Below are 14,962 nucleotides of genomic sequence, written 5' to 3'. Positions count from 1 at the left end.
AGTGAAATAAAACAATAATTATCTTAAAATGTTAAACACCTTTTGAAGCATATTTCTTTCTTCCCTCAAAAGATAAAAGTGCTTGCAAAAACTCGGAAAGTGCTAGGTTAGAGTGATAAATGCTCTCATTCCAGATGGAAAAACAAGTACTAAGAGATTAAATAAATTTTCCAAGGTCAAGTATAGACACATTTGAATGTCAAAGTACTCAACCTTGACCCAGCAACACCCATCTTTCATCAACGCCAGTATCTTCAAATACACAGATGTTCCCAGAATAGACTAGGAGATGGAGAGGAAGGAGCACGTTTCTCTCCCTCCCTTCCTTTCTCTTCTCCATTTTTGTTACCCTAACCCAGCAGCCCCCCAAGACAGGTTTTCTAGCACAAGTCATGTTAGAATCTTTAAGGCCACCAGGAAGATGGCAGGGGAGGGTAGAGTCCACTCCCACCGAGTGTGGGAAATCCTACATGTGGAGTTTATTCAGAATCTTCTGTGAGAATGAGTCTCTGAGCTGTATTTCCTCAACCTGAGAATGGAGCCAGTCACAGTAGCTTTTCTTAAAAACCAACTTTTGGGTCCCCAGCTCTGTGGTACTTCAGAAGGCAATCCACGGAACAGGAAAAGCCTTGGATTCATCAAGGACCTGGTTCCATTTCTCGTGTGTGTCTCCGACACTGGATATCATACAGTCACCTGATTTCTCTCTCTGAGGATTCCTTCCCTTGTTATAAAACGGCAGCAGGTCTAAAGTCTCTGCCTACTTTAGAAATACTGTGAAGTTCTAATGAGACTCAAGCTAAAAAGCACCTCTTCGAGGCAGAAAATGCAAGTAGGTATAACAGAATAGAGCAACATGGCACCTACTCACAAACATCTTATTCTGATTAAAATCCAAGGCTTACACAGAAAGGGAAAAAGAACCAATCAGAGGCTCTTACAAGAGCAATTTCCTAGGTAACACCTGAACTCACAAACAAACCATATGAGACTGAAATGACACTTTGCGGTTTAAAACAGTTAATACTCTCAAAAGCTTGAGCCACCAGCAGGCACCTCAGGGGTATTTCCAGTGACTGCATGACACAGTCATATTTCAGCAAAAGCTCCTCTTACTATGTACCTCTGATGACAGCTGTTATGTTTAGCCTACTATTTACACTTTCCCCTCTTATCATACACTTTGTCCTCATATTATTGACTATTCACAGTATAATTTTCAGCAGTGCTGTCACATCCAGGTACTGAATGTATGTTACAGTCAGTAAACTAAACCCTTCCTTCGTAGCAACTTAAAATATTTATCCTATTAGACCTGAGCAGGATTCCTATCTGGTCTAGCAATGTGAGGTCATTTGTGGCCAAGCATAGCAACTGGATATACATGAACTGCATATATTTAAAGTGGACAGCTTGGTCAGCGTCACATATTTTTATGCCTATGAAACCATCACCAAAAGCAAAAGGGCATTTTCATCACCCTCAAAAATTTCCTACTAACTCTTTAATAATCCCTCCCCTGCCTCGGACACCATCTTCTGTCACTATCTGCCTTCTGTCACTATAGATTAGATTGAACCTAAAATTTTGCATAAGTGGAACTGAGGCAGAATATTAACTCAGGTAGTCAGTGTAGGAGCTTGGGCTTTGATGCATTCTTTGATATGGCTATTGATTAACATTTGTGGCTTAAGGGCTCCAGGGAGTAACATCCCCACAGGCCTTGTTTACTATGGGGAGTGTACCTACGCCCAGATGGACATTAATCCCTAATCCCCTGTGACTCAGTTTATGGGAAGAGAAGGACAAAGAAACTATAAAACTTATGGGACATTTCCACCCCTAAAACGCTTATTGGACAAGGACTGATATAGGTAACTGAGCAAGATCAAAGGAGAAAACCACATCTTTCTGGACCCCACACTGGTACCTGCCTCCCATCTTTAAGGGATAAAATCCCCTATAGGACAGTGGAGAGTGGGAGCTCTATCCCCTCAGCCCCCCACCCCGGCCAGCAACCCTGGGAGATATTTGCTTTCCTTTAATAAAGACTTTGCTTGCTTGCTGCCTGTGTGTTCAGAGAGTTCATTCAACTGCATGAACATGGCATGATTTCTGGCATCAGAATGATACAGGCAGACCTCCTTTGATTGCGCTTCGCGGCAACCCTGTGTAGAGCAAATCTGTGGGCGTCATTTTTCCAACAGCATTTGCTCACTTTTTGTCTCTTTGTCATATTTTAATAATTCTCTCACTGTTTCAAATTTTTTCATTATTATTACATTTTCTATGGTGATCTGTGATTGTGATCTTTGATGTCACCTACAACTAGATGAAGCCTCAAGATGATGGGTGGCATTTTTAGCAATAAAGTATTTTTTATTTTTATTTATTTATTTATTTATTTATTTATTTTTTCTGGTCTTTTGTCTTTTTAGGGCCGCACTCCGGGCATATGGAGGTTCCCAGGCCAGGCGTCAAATCGGAGCTGCAGCTGCACAGCAACACTGGATCCAAGCCGCATCTGCGACTTACACCACAGCTCATGGCAACACTGGATCCTTAACCTACTGAGCAAGGCCAGGGATCGAACCTGCAACCTCATGGATAATAGTCAGGTTTGCTAACCGCTGAGCTATGATGGAAACTCCATAAAGTATTTTTTAAATTAGGTATGTACATAGTCCTTTTTTTTTTTTTTTTTTTTTTTTTTTTTTAGAGCCACACCTGCAGCATATGGAAGTTCACAGGATCTGAGACACATCTGTGACCTATACCGTAGCTCATGGCAATGCCAGATCCTTAACCCACTAAGTGTGGCCAGGGATTGAACCTGCATCCTCATAGATACCAGTCAGGCTTGTATCTGCTGAGCCACAGCAGGAACTCCTTTTTAGACATAATGTTACTGCACACTTAAAAGACTACAGTATAGTGTAATCATAACTTTAATATGCACTGGGAAATCTAAACATGCTCACTTTATTGCAATATTCGCTTTATTGAGGTGGTCTGGAACAGAATTCACAATATCTCCAAGGTACTCCTGTATAATACATATTTCTTTTTGCTTTGCATCTGGTACCCACTTATTCTGAGTTTCATCCATGTTGTTTCATGAATCAATAGTGCTTTTTTATTGCTGGGTAGTATCCATTGTATAGATGTACCACAATTTTACCTGTCAATAGACATTTAGATTTTTTCCAGTTTGGATATGAGAAATAAAAATGCAATAAACACTTGGGTAAGGATCTTTGTGAAGATGTATATGTTCATTTCTCTTGGGCAAATACCTAGGGGTGAAATGGCTAGGTCATATGGTAAACGGATGTTTAAATTTTAATGAATCTGTTAACTTTTTTCCAACATAAATGAACCATTTTACTCTCTAGATGCTCCACATATTTTTGTTTTGTTTTTTCAGTTTTAGACACTCAAATGGCATCAAAGTGGTATCGTATGGTGGTTTTAATTTGTAACTCCCTGGTGACTAGTAAGAAGTATTGTGTATTGTGTATTGTGTGTACTTATTTGGCTATTCATTTATCTCTTCTCTTGGAAAATGTCTGTAAATCTTATGTCTATTCTCTCAATGGATTGTTTGCTTCTTATTAAACTGTTCTTTTTACATTCTAGAGACAAGTCTTTTGTCTGATATATGTGAGCTATCTGTGTGGTTTTGTCATTTTTACTTTGATGAAGTCCAATTTTCAATTGTTTCATTTTATACTTCAAGCTGTTAAGGCCATAACTAAGAAACTGTCTATCCCAAAGTTGCAGAGATTTTCTCTTTTGTTTTACTTTAAACGTTTTAGGGTTTTAGATTTTACACTGAGGTTTATGATTCATTTTGGGGGTTCTCTTTGTTTGTTTTCCATACACAAAACATGCAAAAGTTCCCAGGCCAAGGATCGAACCCGCATCCTTGTGGGTGACAACATCATATCCTGAACCTACTGAGCCACCAGAGAACTCTAAATTAATTTTTATATAAAGGTGGATGTCTATTTTTGTTCATAAAGCTCTCCAGTTGCTCCAGCACCATTTATTAAAGAGAATTGTCTTTCCTCCATTGAATTGCCATGGTACCTATATCAAAAGCAAGTTGACCAAGTACATAAGGATCTATTTCTAGCCTCTATTCTCTTTGAGCTCACTTGAGCCAATAATAACCCACTTGCAACAGCGCTCAGTTCTTTTCTGTTTAGAAGCTGGTAGGCCCATGGCTCCAGGATGAATGAAGGGTCAGTCTTGCTGAGGTAATGGCTCATTCTGTCTGAAGTAACAAGAGCAGGACATCTCTGATGATCTGACAGCATGAATTTCTGCCTTTTTTTGTGCAGTGCTGGGGAGATGTTGGCAGGGTGGATGATGGTGAGCACCCCAATGGGGTGAGATTGTCTGTTTTTATTTATTTATTTATTTATTTTGTCTTTTTGCCATTTCTTGGGCTGCTCCCGCAGCATATGGAGGTTCCCAGGCTAGGGGTCTAATCAGAGCTGTAGCTGCCAGCCTACGCCAGTGCCATAGCAACACGGGATCCGAGCCGCGTCTGCGACCTACACCACAGCTCACGGCAACGCCGGATTCTTAACCCACTGAGCAAGGCCAGGGATTGAAGCCACAACCTCATGGTTCCTAGTTAACCACTGAGCCATGACAGGAACTCTGAGATTGTTTGTTTTTAAAGTATTTGTCAACTTGACTCCCAAGTTAAATTCAGTTACACTGGAGCACACATCATACGGGACAGGCATCTATTCATGGCCAATGGTGGATCCAGGAATTACAGGTTATTGCTCAAGAAGGAACCTACACCATTACCCAACCTGAGCTGAAAAGAGGATGCCTGAAGGCATTTTCTGGAAGATTCAATACAATCTAAGCTTCCAGAACTCAAAGCATCAAAAGGTCCACCAACTTCCTTAGAAACCTCTTCTCTAGTCCAACAACAATAGTATCAGGCAACATTCACTCAATAGTTATTATTGGCCAAGCACCTCACCGGCATCTTTTTATTTTTAATTACCTTAGATTCTTTTTTTTTTTTTTTGGCTACACCCATGTCATATAGAAGTTCCCAGGCTAGGGGTCAAATCGGAGCTACAGCTGCCAGCCTACACCACAGCCACAACACAGGATCCTTAAGTCACTGAGCGAGGCCAGGGATCAAACCCGCATACTCATGGATACCAGTCAGGTTTGTAACCCACTGAGCCACAACAGGAACTCCACGGATTATTTTCTTAATAAATAAGAAAATCACTAATAGATAATTTTCCTAATAATCTTAGATCGCTATCATTATTTCCATTTTACAAACAAAGAATGTGAGGCAGAAAAGGCTGAGCCTCTGCCCAGCTTCCTCTGATTAGGAAGCGGCAGAGTTGGCCTCTGTCTCCCTGACATCAGCTCCCACATCTCTAAGATCTGGTGACACTTCCTCAGAGGACCCACTCAGAACAAGAGCCTTGAGAACCTCAGCCCTGTGCATCAGACACTTGCCCCAGGAGACCCGAGCTGACAAGCTGACTATGCCACTGCTCACCTGACCCCAAACCTCTACCACAGGCCCCACCATCCTCCCTCACATCCTCCTGTGAACTATGTCTTACCTTCAAAGGGGAACCACAGAGAGTGGGCTTGAAAGGCTGCTGGGCAAGCTGAGGGGAGGCAGGGTGTGAACCTGTGGTGATGAGGACTGGGAAGGAGGGGATGAGAGTTTTCAGACAGAGCAGCTTTGAGAGCAGCAGAGGCGAAAGGTGGGAAGGAGGGGCTGGAAGGAAAAAACCTGAGGAGGAGGAGGCAAAAGGCAGGAGGGGCTGAAGACAAGGGATGAGTGCAGAGTTAGGATTTCCAAGGATGTGGGCCAGGAGGGAGCTCAGAGGGGAAGTGGAGAGGTTCTGAGAGAGGGAAAGATGAAAGGGCGAGGACAAAGTTTCCCTGCCTGGAAGATGGGGGTCCGGTGGGAAGAGGTCCGGTGAGGCTGTCTCCAGCCTCTTCACAAAGTAAAGATGCACTGAGGGCCAGAGAAGCCACTGAAGATCATCAATAACCCCTAGCAACCCAAGCTAGAGACTGAAGGCAAATGCTTGGCACACACTGGAGTTCCAGTTTGTGGCTCAGCAGTAACAAATCTGACTACTACTATGCATGAGGATACAGGTTCAATCCCTGGCCTCACTCAGTGGGTAAAGGATCCAGTGTTGCCGTGAGCTGTGGTGTAGGTTGCAGATGCTGCTCAGATCTGGCATTGCTGTGGCTGTGGCATAGGCTGGTGGCTATGGCTCTGACTGGACCCCTAGCCTGGGAACTTCCATATGCCACGGGCACAGTCCTCAAAAGTAAAAGAAAACAACCAAGAAAAACCCAAAAGTTGGAAAACACTACAAATCCAAGAGTCATAGTACTTCTAAATGAAGATCCCTGGGGAAAGCTCTCAGCTGTGGTTTTATGAGGACAATCCTAAAACATCCTTTACCGGAGTGTTCTCTCTCGCTTTGTCCCTAAGAGTAGAATGTCTTAGGGACATCAGAGCCTCCTGCGGGAGCACCACGACCTCCTGAAGCTCCGCACAGCCCACCCATCCTTGGAGCAAGGAAGACACACCGCACAAAGAGGCACCAATGACCGCAGGTGGCCACGCTGCCAGAAGCCACCTTCATGTCCCATGAGGACTGCAGATGAAACGGAGCTCTTGACTGTGTCTGCAGGAAAAGGATCCATGGAGAGGAGCCTCCTTTTATTGCTGGAAACCCATTTGTTCTGGTGGGGTGGGGGAGGTGGAATTTCAGGCAAGAACTTAGCAGGGAAACAGACAAAGTCAGTTTGAAGGCAACCTTGCTCCTTAAGGAGGAAGAATCAAGAAGATGTTGAGCAATGATTTGTGATCCACAACACAGAGCTTCCTCCTTTTGCCTCCTTCTCCCTTGCATTTTTCTTTTTCTGTTCTGTCCTCCTACCCAGATGTGCTGGTGTCAACAGGAAACAAAGGCATGAGAAAGAGAAAACTTCACATGGTTCAACCTTGCGGCTGCTCTGCCTGTAAGAGCCCCCTCCTCCCTCGGCCTCACCTTTGGCAACCCCGGCCCCACCCCCGCCCCGGCCAGTCTGCCTCCCCAGTTCCACCCTTCCTTCAGATGTCACAGGGAAGCCCCAACACCCCTCTCCCACACCAGGAATGATACAGGCATCTTCTCTGTTCTCATATGACTGTCTCTACCACAGACCTCATCACCTAAACCTTATGTATCGGATTCTAGATCTCTCCCCAACTGTGAGCTCCTTGGGAAGCAAAAGCCAGCTCCTATGAGAAGTCAGGGTCTCTATAGAGCAATGAAAACACTCCAGCCATTAGTGCTAGTTGACTTTGAATCCCCAGTGCCAGAGTGTCTGCAGCATTCACATGGTAGCAATTATTATTATTACCAGCATGTGACCTTACTTATTCATTGCCAGCCAGGACGAATGTATTATTTTAATTATAACCATTATCACTATTAAGGAGGTTAGAAGAGCTCAGGGTAAAGAAGTCATAGGCTACTGACACAGGGACTAACGGCTGGTCCAACTAAACAGGACACAGAGAGAAAGCAGGTGGGAAAGGATGGGATTTCTGGGGCTTTGGAATCAGAAATAATACATTCCTCTTTCATAAGATACAAGACAGTTGGCAGAGCATTCCCAAGTTTATAACAGCATTTTCTCGCAATTTCTGTCATGGAGTAGGGGGCATGGCACCCATTTACAAAGAGAAAACCAATATTTTAAAGAAAGGGCTCTCTTGATCCTCATCATAAACTTCTGATGGAAGTATTGGCCCCACTTTGCATTTCAGGAAGCTGGGGGTCAGGGAGATGGAGATACTTGCCTGCAGCAGTTATGTGGGTGCAAGAGGCACAGTGGGATTCACACCTCCCAGAGCTCACACCTCCCACAGCTCACACCTCCAGGGCCACATCCCTTCCCAGCACAAAGCAGCTTCCCTGAGCTACCTCTTTCCACATGATTCCATGTGACCCCAGATTCCTCTCATTCTATACTTGTCCGACTACCCTTCCATTGCTTCTCATTTCACCTGCCTGTGGGGTTTTCACGAAACAAAGTAAGGGGAATACACTCTGGTCAGTGGCACAGAGCATAGGGGGACCACGTGGTAGGGGCAGCAGTAGCCGGAAAGGCCAGGGAAGGGACCAGCTGGGGGCCTGGGCACCCCAATCTGAAAATGAGAAGATAGAGAAGAAAAAACAAGACAAAACAAAACCAATGGGAAAAAACAAAAAGGAGACAGAAGGTCCAGACCTAAAAAGCCAATGAGGAGTGGGACCAAGTAAGCTCATAGAACCCGAAGCCAAGATAGCCCCAGACTAGGAGGCAAGGGCTCTGATCTGGGCACTGCCCCCTCAGGTTTGGAGCCCCCATCTCCTAGCAAAACAGAGAAGCACACCACCTGTTCCTTCCTACCAAAGCAGGGTATGGTGGGTGTGAAAACAGAAAGATGTTGATGCTTTCAAAGCAGCCACGGACATAAAGCCGGACTACTACCACTGCGTCTGCAGCACCACCATGCTCCCCAAATCTAGAACCACAGTTCATGCAGAATAATCTGCATCATTAACCATCCAAGGCGACTGCATGCAGGTTGCGAGGGGGCAGATATGCCATTTACTCTATGGCCTGATTCATCCAGCACACTGCCACCAAGGGGCAGGGCACACCACCATTCAAAGTCAGCTGACCTCACAGGTGGGAAATCCCTAAGTGCATCATTTTCTTATTCAAAACGCACTGGGTTCTGGCAATAACTTGCACTCTGAGAATGTCACAGCTAACCTTAAAAAGAAAACCAAAGCAGGTGGGGGAACAGGGCTGGGGCAGGGAAAATGCTGTTTTGGACAAACCCACAATAACAACTTAATGGAAATCTTAATTAAAAGGCAATTCCAGGAATTCCCGCTGTGGCATAAAGGAATTGGCAGCATCTCTGGAGCACTGGGATGCAGGTTCGATCCCTGGCCTGGCACAGTGGGTTAAGGATCTAGCATTGCTGGCCTGGGAACTTCATATGCCATGGGGCAGCCAAAAAAGGGGGGGCCGGGGGAAGACAATTCCGGAGTTGAGAGCAAGGGTGAAGTGATAATTTGGAGGTAAATTCATGACCTCAACGCCCTAAACACTAGTCTCCCGGTTTCGACCACCATAGGCCAGGAGGAGCAGCCTAGAAGCACAGAATGAATTTGGCCTGCAGGAAAATGACCACCCACTCCCAACCAGGGTTTCCAAGATTTTTTAATTAGCTGTCAATTCATTTCACATTAAACACAGGTTTCCACTTTCTCTTTAAAAACCTAAAGATCCAACAGCCCTGGGTCCACATTCCAACACGAAAGCTCCGAGAGAGGGCCAACCTATCCTCTGGGCACACACATCCCCAGGTGGGTTCTCCTGTCGGGAGACTGGCTTCTGTGAGCCTCTGAGTTTGTGACTGCTAATTTAGAGGAGACAGAGTGGATGTACACTCATTTTACTTATTTATTTATTTATTGTGCTTCTTAGAGCTGCATCCATGGCAAACGGAAGTTCCCAGGCTAGGGGTTGAATTGGAGCTCCAGCCACCAGCCTAGACCACAGCCACAGCAACTCAGCATCCAAGCCACGTCTGTGACCTACACCACAGCTCACGGCAATACTGGATCCTTAACCCAATGAGTGAAGCCAGGGATCAAACCCACGTTCTCATGGATACTAGTCGGATTCTTTACCACTGAGCCACAATGGGAACTCCTGGATGCTCTTTTTTTTTTTTTTTTTTTTCATCTTAGGAGTTTTATTTTTTTCGTTATAGCTGGTTTACAGTGGTCTGTCAATTTTCTACTATACAGCAAGGTGACCCAGTCACACATACATGTATACATTCTTTTATCTCATATTATCATGCTCCATCGTAAGTGACTAGATATAGTTCCCAGTGCTATACAGCAGGATCTCATTGCTTATTCATTCCAAAGGCAATAGTTTGCATCTATTAACCCCAAATTCCCAATGAACCACAAGTCTGTCCTCCATGTCCATGATTTTTTTTTCCTGTGGAAAGGTTCATTTGTGCCGTATATTAGATTTCAGATGTAAATGATATAAACCCAGACACCTAGGGTCAATTTATCTTTGACAAAGGAGGCAAGAATATAAAATGGGAAAAACAGTCTTTTCAGCAAGTGGTGCTGGGAAAACTGGACAGCCGCATGTAAAGCAATGAAACTGGACACTCATTTTAAATGACTTGCAGCCCGGGGTCGGACATCTAGCTCTGGCCTGCTGGCTCCTCCAAACTTCTAGAGCAGAGAGAGGAAACCCAAAGACGTGGGGTTGAAACACTGTCACCTACCACCCAGCAGCGTTCACCTGGCCCCTGTGGGTCAGTTGGCTGATCAGACGACCTCCCCTCTGGAGACAGGTGATATGTCCCTCTGTTAACTTTTCCCCAATTCTGAAGGCTTAGAAACCAAACCCCCAAAACCACATTCCATCTTCTCTTAGACCTCTGATGAGCTGACCATAAATGGGTGTGATTTTTACCCCCCACATAAGGACGAATACAAGATGCAGTGGGTGTGGGCCTGCCCAGCACAGGGCCAGACTCAGTACAATCACGGAGTTCTTCACCCTCTCCAACCCACCCAGGGTGGGCACTGGACACATGCTTAATTCAGTGAGCTTCTTCTCTTATGAGTATTTGCACTGTAGGGCAGACAGGAGATGGTTCCCAGTTAAAAACAGTTCAGCTTTCAAGAAAAAAACAAGGAAGGTCACAAACAAGGGTCCATGAGCACAGCTATCCATCCCACATCAAATGAGCCTCCTGCACATCAATTTTTAATGCCTGAATAAATGAATGTGTCAACTAGCCCAGTGCTGAAAATCCCCACCAATAAACATTTCTTAGAATCGAGTCAGATTTCCATCCCCTGTAAAATGCAAAGATGTTATCTGACTGACATCTGAATTAATCCCACTTAATACTCTCATGTCTGCATTTTAACTACGCTTCAGATTCTGATGGAATGGGATACAGGATAGCCAGTCTGAGAGAGGAAATGGATGGGACAGTCCAGCATCCCAGGGAATCAGGAAGATCAAGGTGAGATGAAGCTTACGGAGTGTAAGACACAGTGTTATTGGCTTGAGCTAGCTCTGCTGAAAAACATCATGCCTACCCTGGCATCCTTCTTTCCTCTATGTCACTGAGAAGTTAGAGAGCATGTTCCTTGCCAGGTGCAATGATAAATGATGGTTAAGATCTTGGGGAGTTACTAAAGGCATGGCTCTGATCTCAGGTACAAGTTAGGGGGGTTGGATACACAGCACAACTTAAAGCAGTTCACTTTAATAGCTCTACTAAATGCAGTGTGTTGCTCCACTTCAGTTTCATCTTTCCCATAAATACGCATGAGCACACACACATACACACACGTCCACATGCGATACGTCACCTCCAAAAGGATGAACATATTTTTCTAAAAGTGAAATTAAAGGTCTCATAATTTAGATCTTTTATAAGATAGTACACATAGATAAGCTCAAAGCAAATCATATCCTAAAGCAAGAGCCTATACTTTTACATTTAAATCACTATACAATTTGTACACAGGACACTTCGCCCTTTGCATTACTGCATTTTGTAAATAAGGCATTCTTTATCTTCCTACAAATTGAAAGTCTCTGACAACCCTACATTGAGCAAGTCTGGCAGCACCATTTTTCCAAGAACATTTATTTGCTCACATCATGTCTCTATGTCACGTTTTGGTAATCCTCGAACTATTTCAAAGTTTTTCATCATTATTTTATTTGTTATGGTGAGCATAATCAGTGATCTTTGATTGTTACCACTGCAAAAAGACTATGACTCGCTGAAGGATCAGATGATGGTTATCATTTTTTGCAGTATTTTTTAATCAAGGTATGTACATTTTTTAAGGCATGAGATTATTGAACACTTAAAAGACTACAGCACAATATAAACATAACTTACGCATTGGGAGACAAAAAAAATCACCTGACTCACTTTATTGCTATATTCACTTTACTGTGGTGGTCTGGAACCAAACCCTCAATATGTCTGAGGAATATCTGTAAAAGGAGTCATTGTAATGGGAGCATCTTTGTCTCTTGGTAGGTATATTTGCTGCCTTCTAAGGAAATAGCCTGATAAGACACTGTAAAAATATTTATCATATAGCATTCACCTGGGGGGGGTGAAAGTAGGTAATGTATCTCACCCAGAGGATAAAGCACACTTGAATATGAAATTGTGTCCTCCAGTTTCTGCATCTGAATGTCATTTGTGCCAAAAGACTTAAAGAGATTTATGCATTGAATAGAGGTGCAATACAAAAGAATAATTCTTATTAAAACAGTCATCCAATGGGTGCAGAACAACAGATGTAAACAACACGGAGTGGATCACTCTGCTATATAAAAATGGTCCCACATTGTCACTGCTGTGGCACAGGTTCAATCCCTGGCCCAGGGAGCTCTGCATGCTGTGGATGCAGCCAAAAAAAAAAAAAAAACCACCCATTTCTCTTTACATAAAAGACTTTTTTTTTTGCCATTTCTAGGGCCGCTCCCACGGCATGTGGAGGTTCCCAGGCTAGGGGTCCAATCGGAGCTGTAGCCACCGGCCTACACCAGAGCCACAGCAACACGGGATCCGAGCCACATCTGCGACCCTCACCACAGCTCACGGCAATGCCAGATCCTTAACCCACTGAGCAAGGCCAGGGATTGAACCCGCAACCTCATGTTTCCTAGTCGGATTTGTTAACCACTGAGCCACAATGGGAACTCCAAAAAAGACTTTCAAAGCAGTCAGAAGACCTAGGATGACGAACAAAGACCATAGTATCAGCTCAACTATCTTTTCGTCTTTCCCAGAACTTCTCCCACCAAGTCATTCACATCCTGCAATGGTTCTTCTGCGGATACTGCAGATACTGCACATTTTCTCACCACCTGCCCAACCTCCCCAGCACATCTGTGCTGAGAGGTAACACAGGAGGCTGGTAGCCTCAGGAAAGACTGGTAAGAAAAAAGAAAAAACTTACCACTTCTGGGAGCAGCTTAGTTGAGAGGTCATGGATAGCTTTGACCACTATACACACAGATGACAGCAGAAATATCACCCCCAAGATGACACAGGCTCTGCAAAGAAAGAGAACATTGAGAATCTTAACTGGGAGAATGCCACCCTGCTGATTTACACAATGACAGTGACAATGACAGAACTTGAGCCACTAAGACCCACCGTGATTTGTCACATTCCCACTGTGACCACTTCCAGTCTCATAACTGGTACTAAATCATCTCCAGGAGAATACAGTTCAGAGTCGTACAACCAATTTAGAATGGATAAGCAATGAGGTCTTACTGCATAGCTCAGGGAACTATATCCAATCTCTTGGGCGAGACCACGACAGAAGATAATATAAGAAAAGAACGTATATGTATGTATGACTGGGTCACTTTGCTGTATAGCAGAAATTGACACAACATTGTAAATCAACTATAATAAAAGAAATATTCAGGAGTTCCCATCATGGCACAGAAGTTAACGACCTCACAGCATCCCATCCCATGAATGCTGGCACAGAAGTATCATCAAGGCCCACTGCCTGGCAACACAACATTCACTCCTCCTTCAGCTGGAGTGTGCAGAGTTTAATAGCAAAGAGTGTAGGCTCTGGCATGAGACATCCCAGGCTCTACCATTTAAACTACTGCTTAATGTACATCAAGCTATTGAACATCTTTTAGCCTCTATTTCCTCACCTGTCAACAGGGAGTCATATTTCCTACCTGAAGATGACGTAAAATAATGCTCAGAGCACAAAAAATTAACCCATTAGAAAACAGTACGGGATTCCTCAGAAAACTAAATACAAAACTACCCAACAATTCTACTCTTGGGCATATATCCGGACAAAACTTTCATTCAAAAATATACATGCACCCCTAGATTCATTACAGCACTATTCATAACAGCCAACACATGGAAACAATCTAAATGTCCATCTACAGATGAATGGATCAAGAAGACGTGGTATATATACACAATGGAATACTACTCAGCCATAAAAAAGAATGAAATAATGCCATTTGCAGCAACATGGATGCAACTAGAGATTCTCATACTAAGTGAAGTAAGCCATAAAGAGAAAAACAAATACATATGATATCACTTACGTGTGGAATCTAAAATATGGCACAAATGAACCTATCTACAAAATAGAAACAGACTCACAGACATGGAGAACAGAATTGTGGTTGCTAAGGGTGGGGGGCCGGGAAGGGACTGGGAGTCTGGGTTTAGTAGGTGCAAACTATTACATTTAGAATGGATAAGCAATGAGGTCCTGCTGAATAGCACAGGGAAATATATCCAATCACTCATTATAGAGAATGACAGAATATGGAGTTACTGTTGTGGCACAGTGGAAACGAATTCAACCAGGAAACATGAGGTTGCAGGTTCGATCTCTGGCCTCACTCAGTGGGTTAAGGATCTGGCATTGCCATGAGCTGTGGTATAGGTGGCAGATACAGCCTGGATATCGAGTTGCTGTGGCTGTGGTGTAGGCCAGCAGCTACAGCTTTGACTCGACCCCTAGCCTAGGAACCTCCATCGCCTCAGGTGAAGCCCTAAAAGGCAAAAAAAAAAAAAAAAAAAAAAAAAAAAAGCTTAGGAGTTCCCGTCGTGGTGCAACGGTTAACAAATCTGAGTAGGAACCATGAGGTTGTGGGTTCAATTCCTGGCCTTGCTCAGTGGGTTAAGGATCCAGTGTTGCCGTGAGCTGTGGTATAGGTTGCAGACGAGGCTCGGATCTGGCATTGCTGTGGCTCTGGTGTAGGCCAGTAGCTACAGCTCTGATTGGACGCCTAGCCTGGGAACTTCCATATG

At 44.0% G+C, this 14,962-nt stretch overlaps 1 protein-coding gene across 2 annotated transcripts in view; it reads right to left on the bottom strand.

Annotated features, from left to right (window-relative positions):
• TMEM163 (transmembrane protein 163) overlaps positions 1-14,962 on the bottom strand; it is a 288,036-nt gene that overhangs the window by 44,274 nt on the left and 228,800 nt on the right. For both annotated transcript variants that reach the window (XM_021075191.1, XM_021075190.1), the window contains exon 5: positions 13,110-13,206. In XM_021075191.1, the coding sequence (XP_020930850.1) occupies positions 13,110-13,206 (97 nt within the window). The remainder of the gene's footprint in view (positions 1-13,109; positions 13,207-14,962) is intronic.

This window comes from Sus scrofa, chromosome 15, assembly GCF_000003025.6.
Source record: "Sus scrofa isolate TJ Tabasco breed Duroc chromosome 15, Sscrofa11.1, whole genome shotgun sequence".
Taxonomy (NCBI): Eukaryota; Metazoa; Chordata; class Mammalia; order Artiodactyla; family Suidae; genus Sus; species Sus scrofa.
This window is presented reverse-complemented; position numbering and strand designations above follow the sequence as displayed.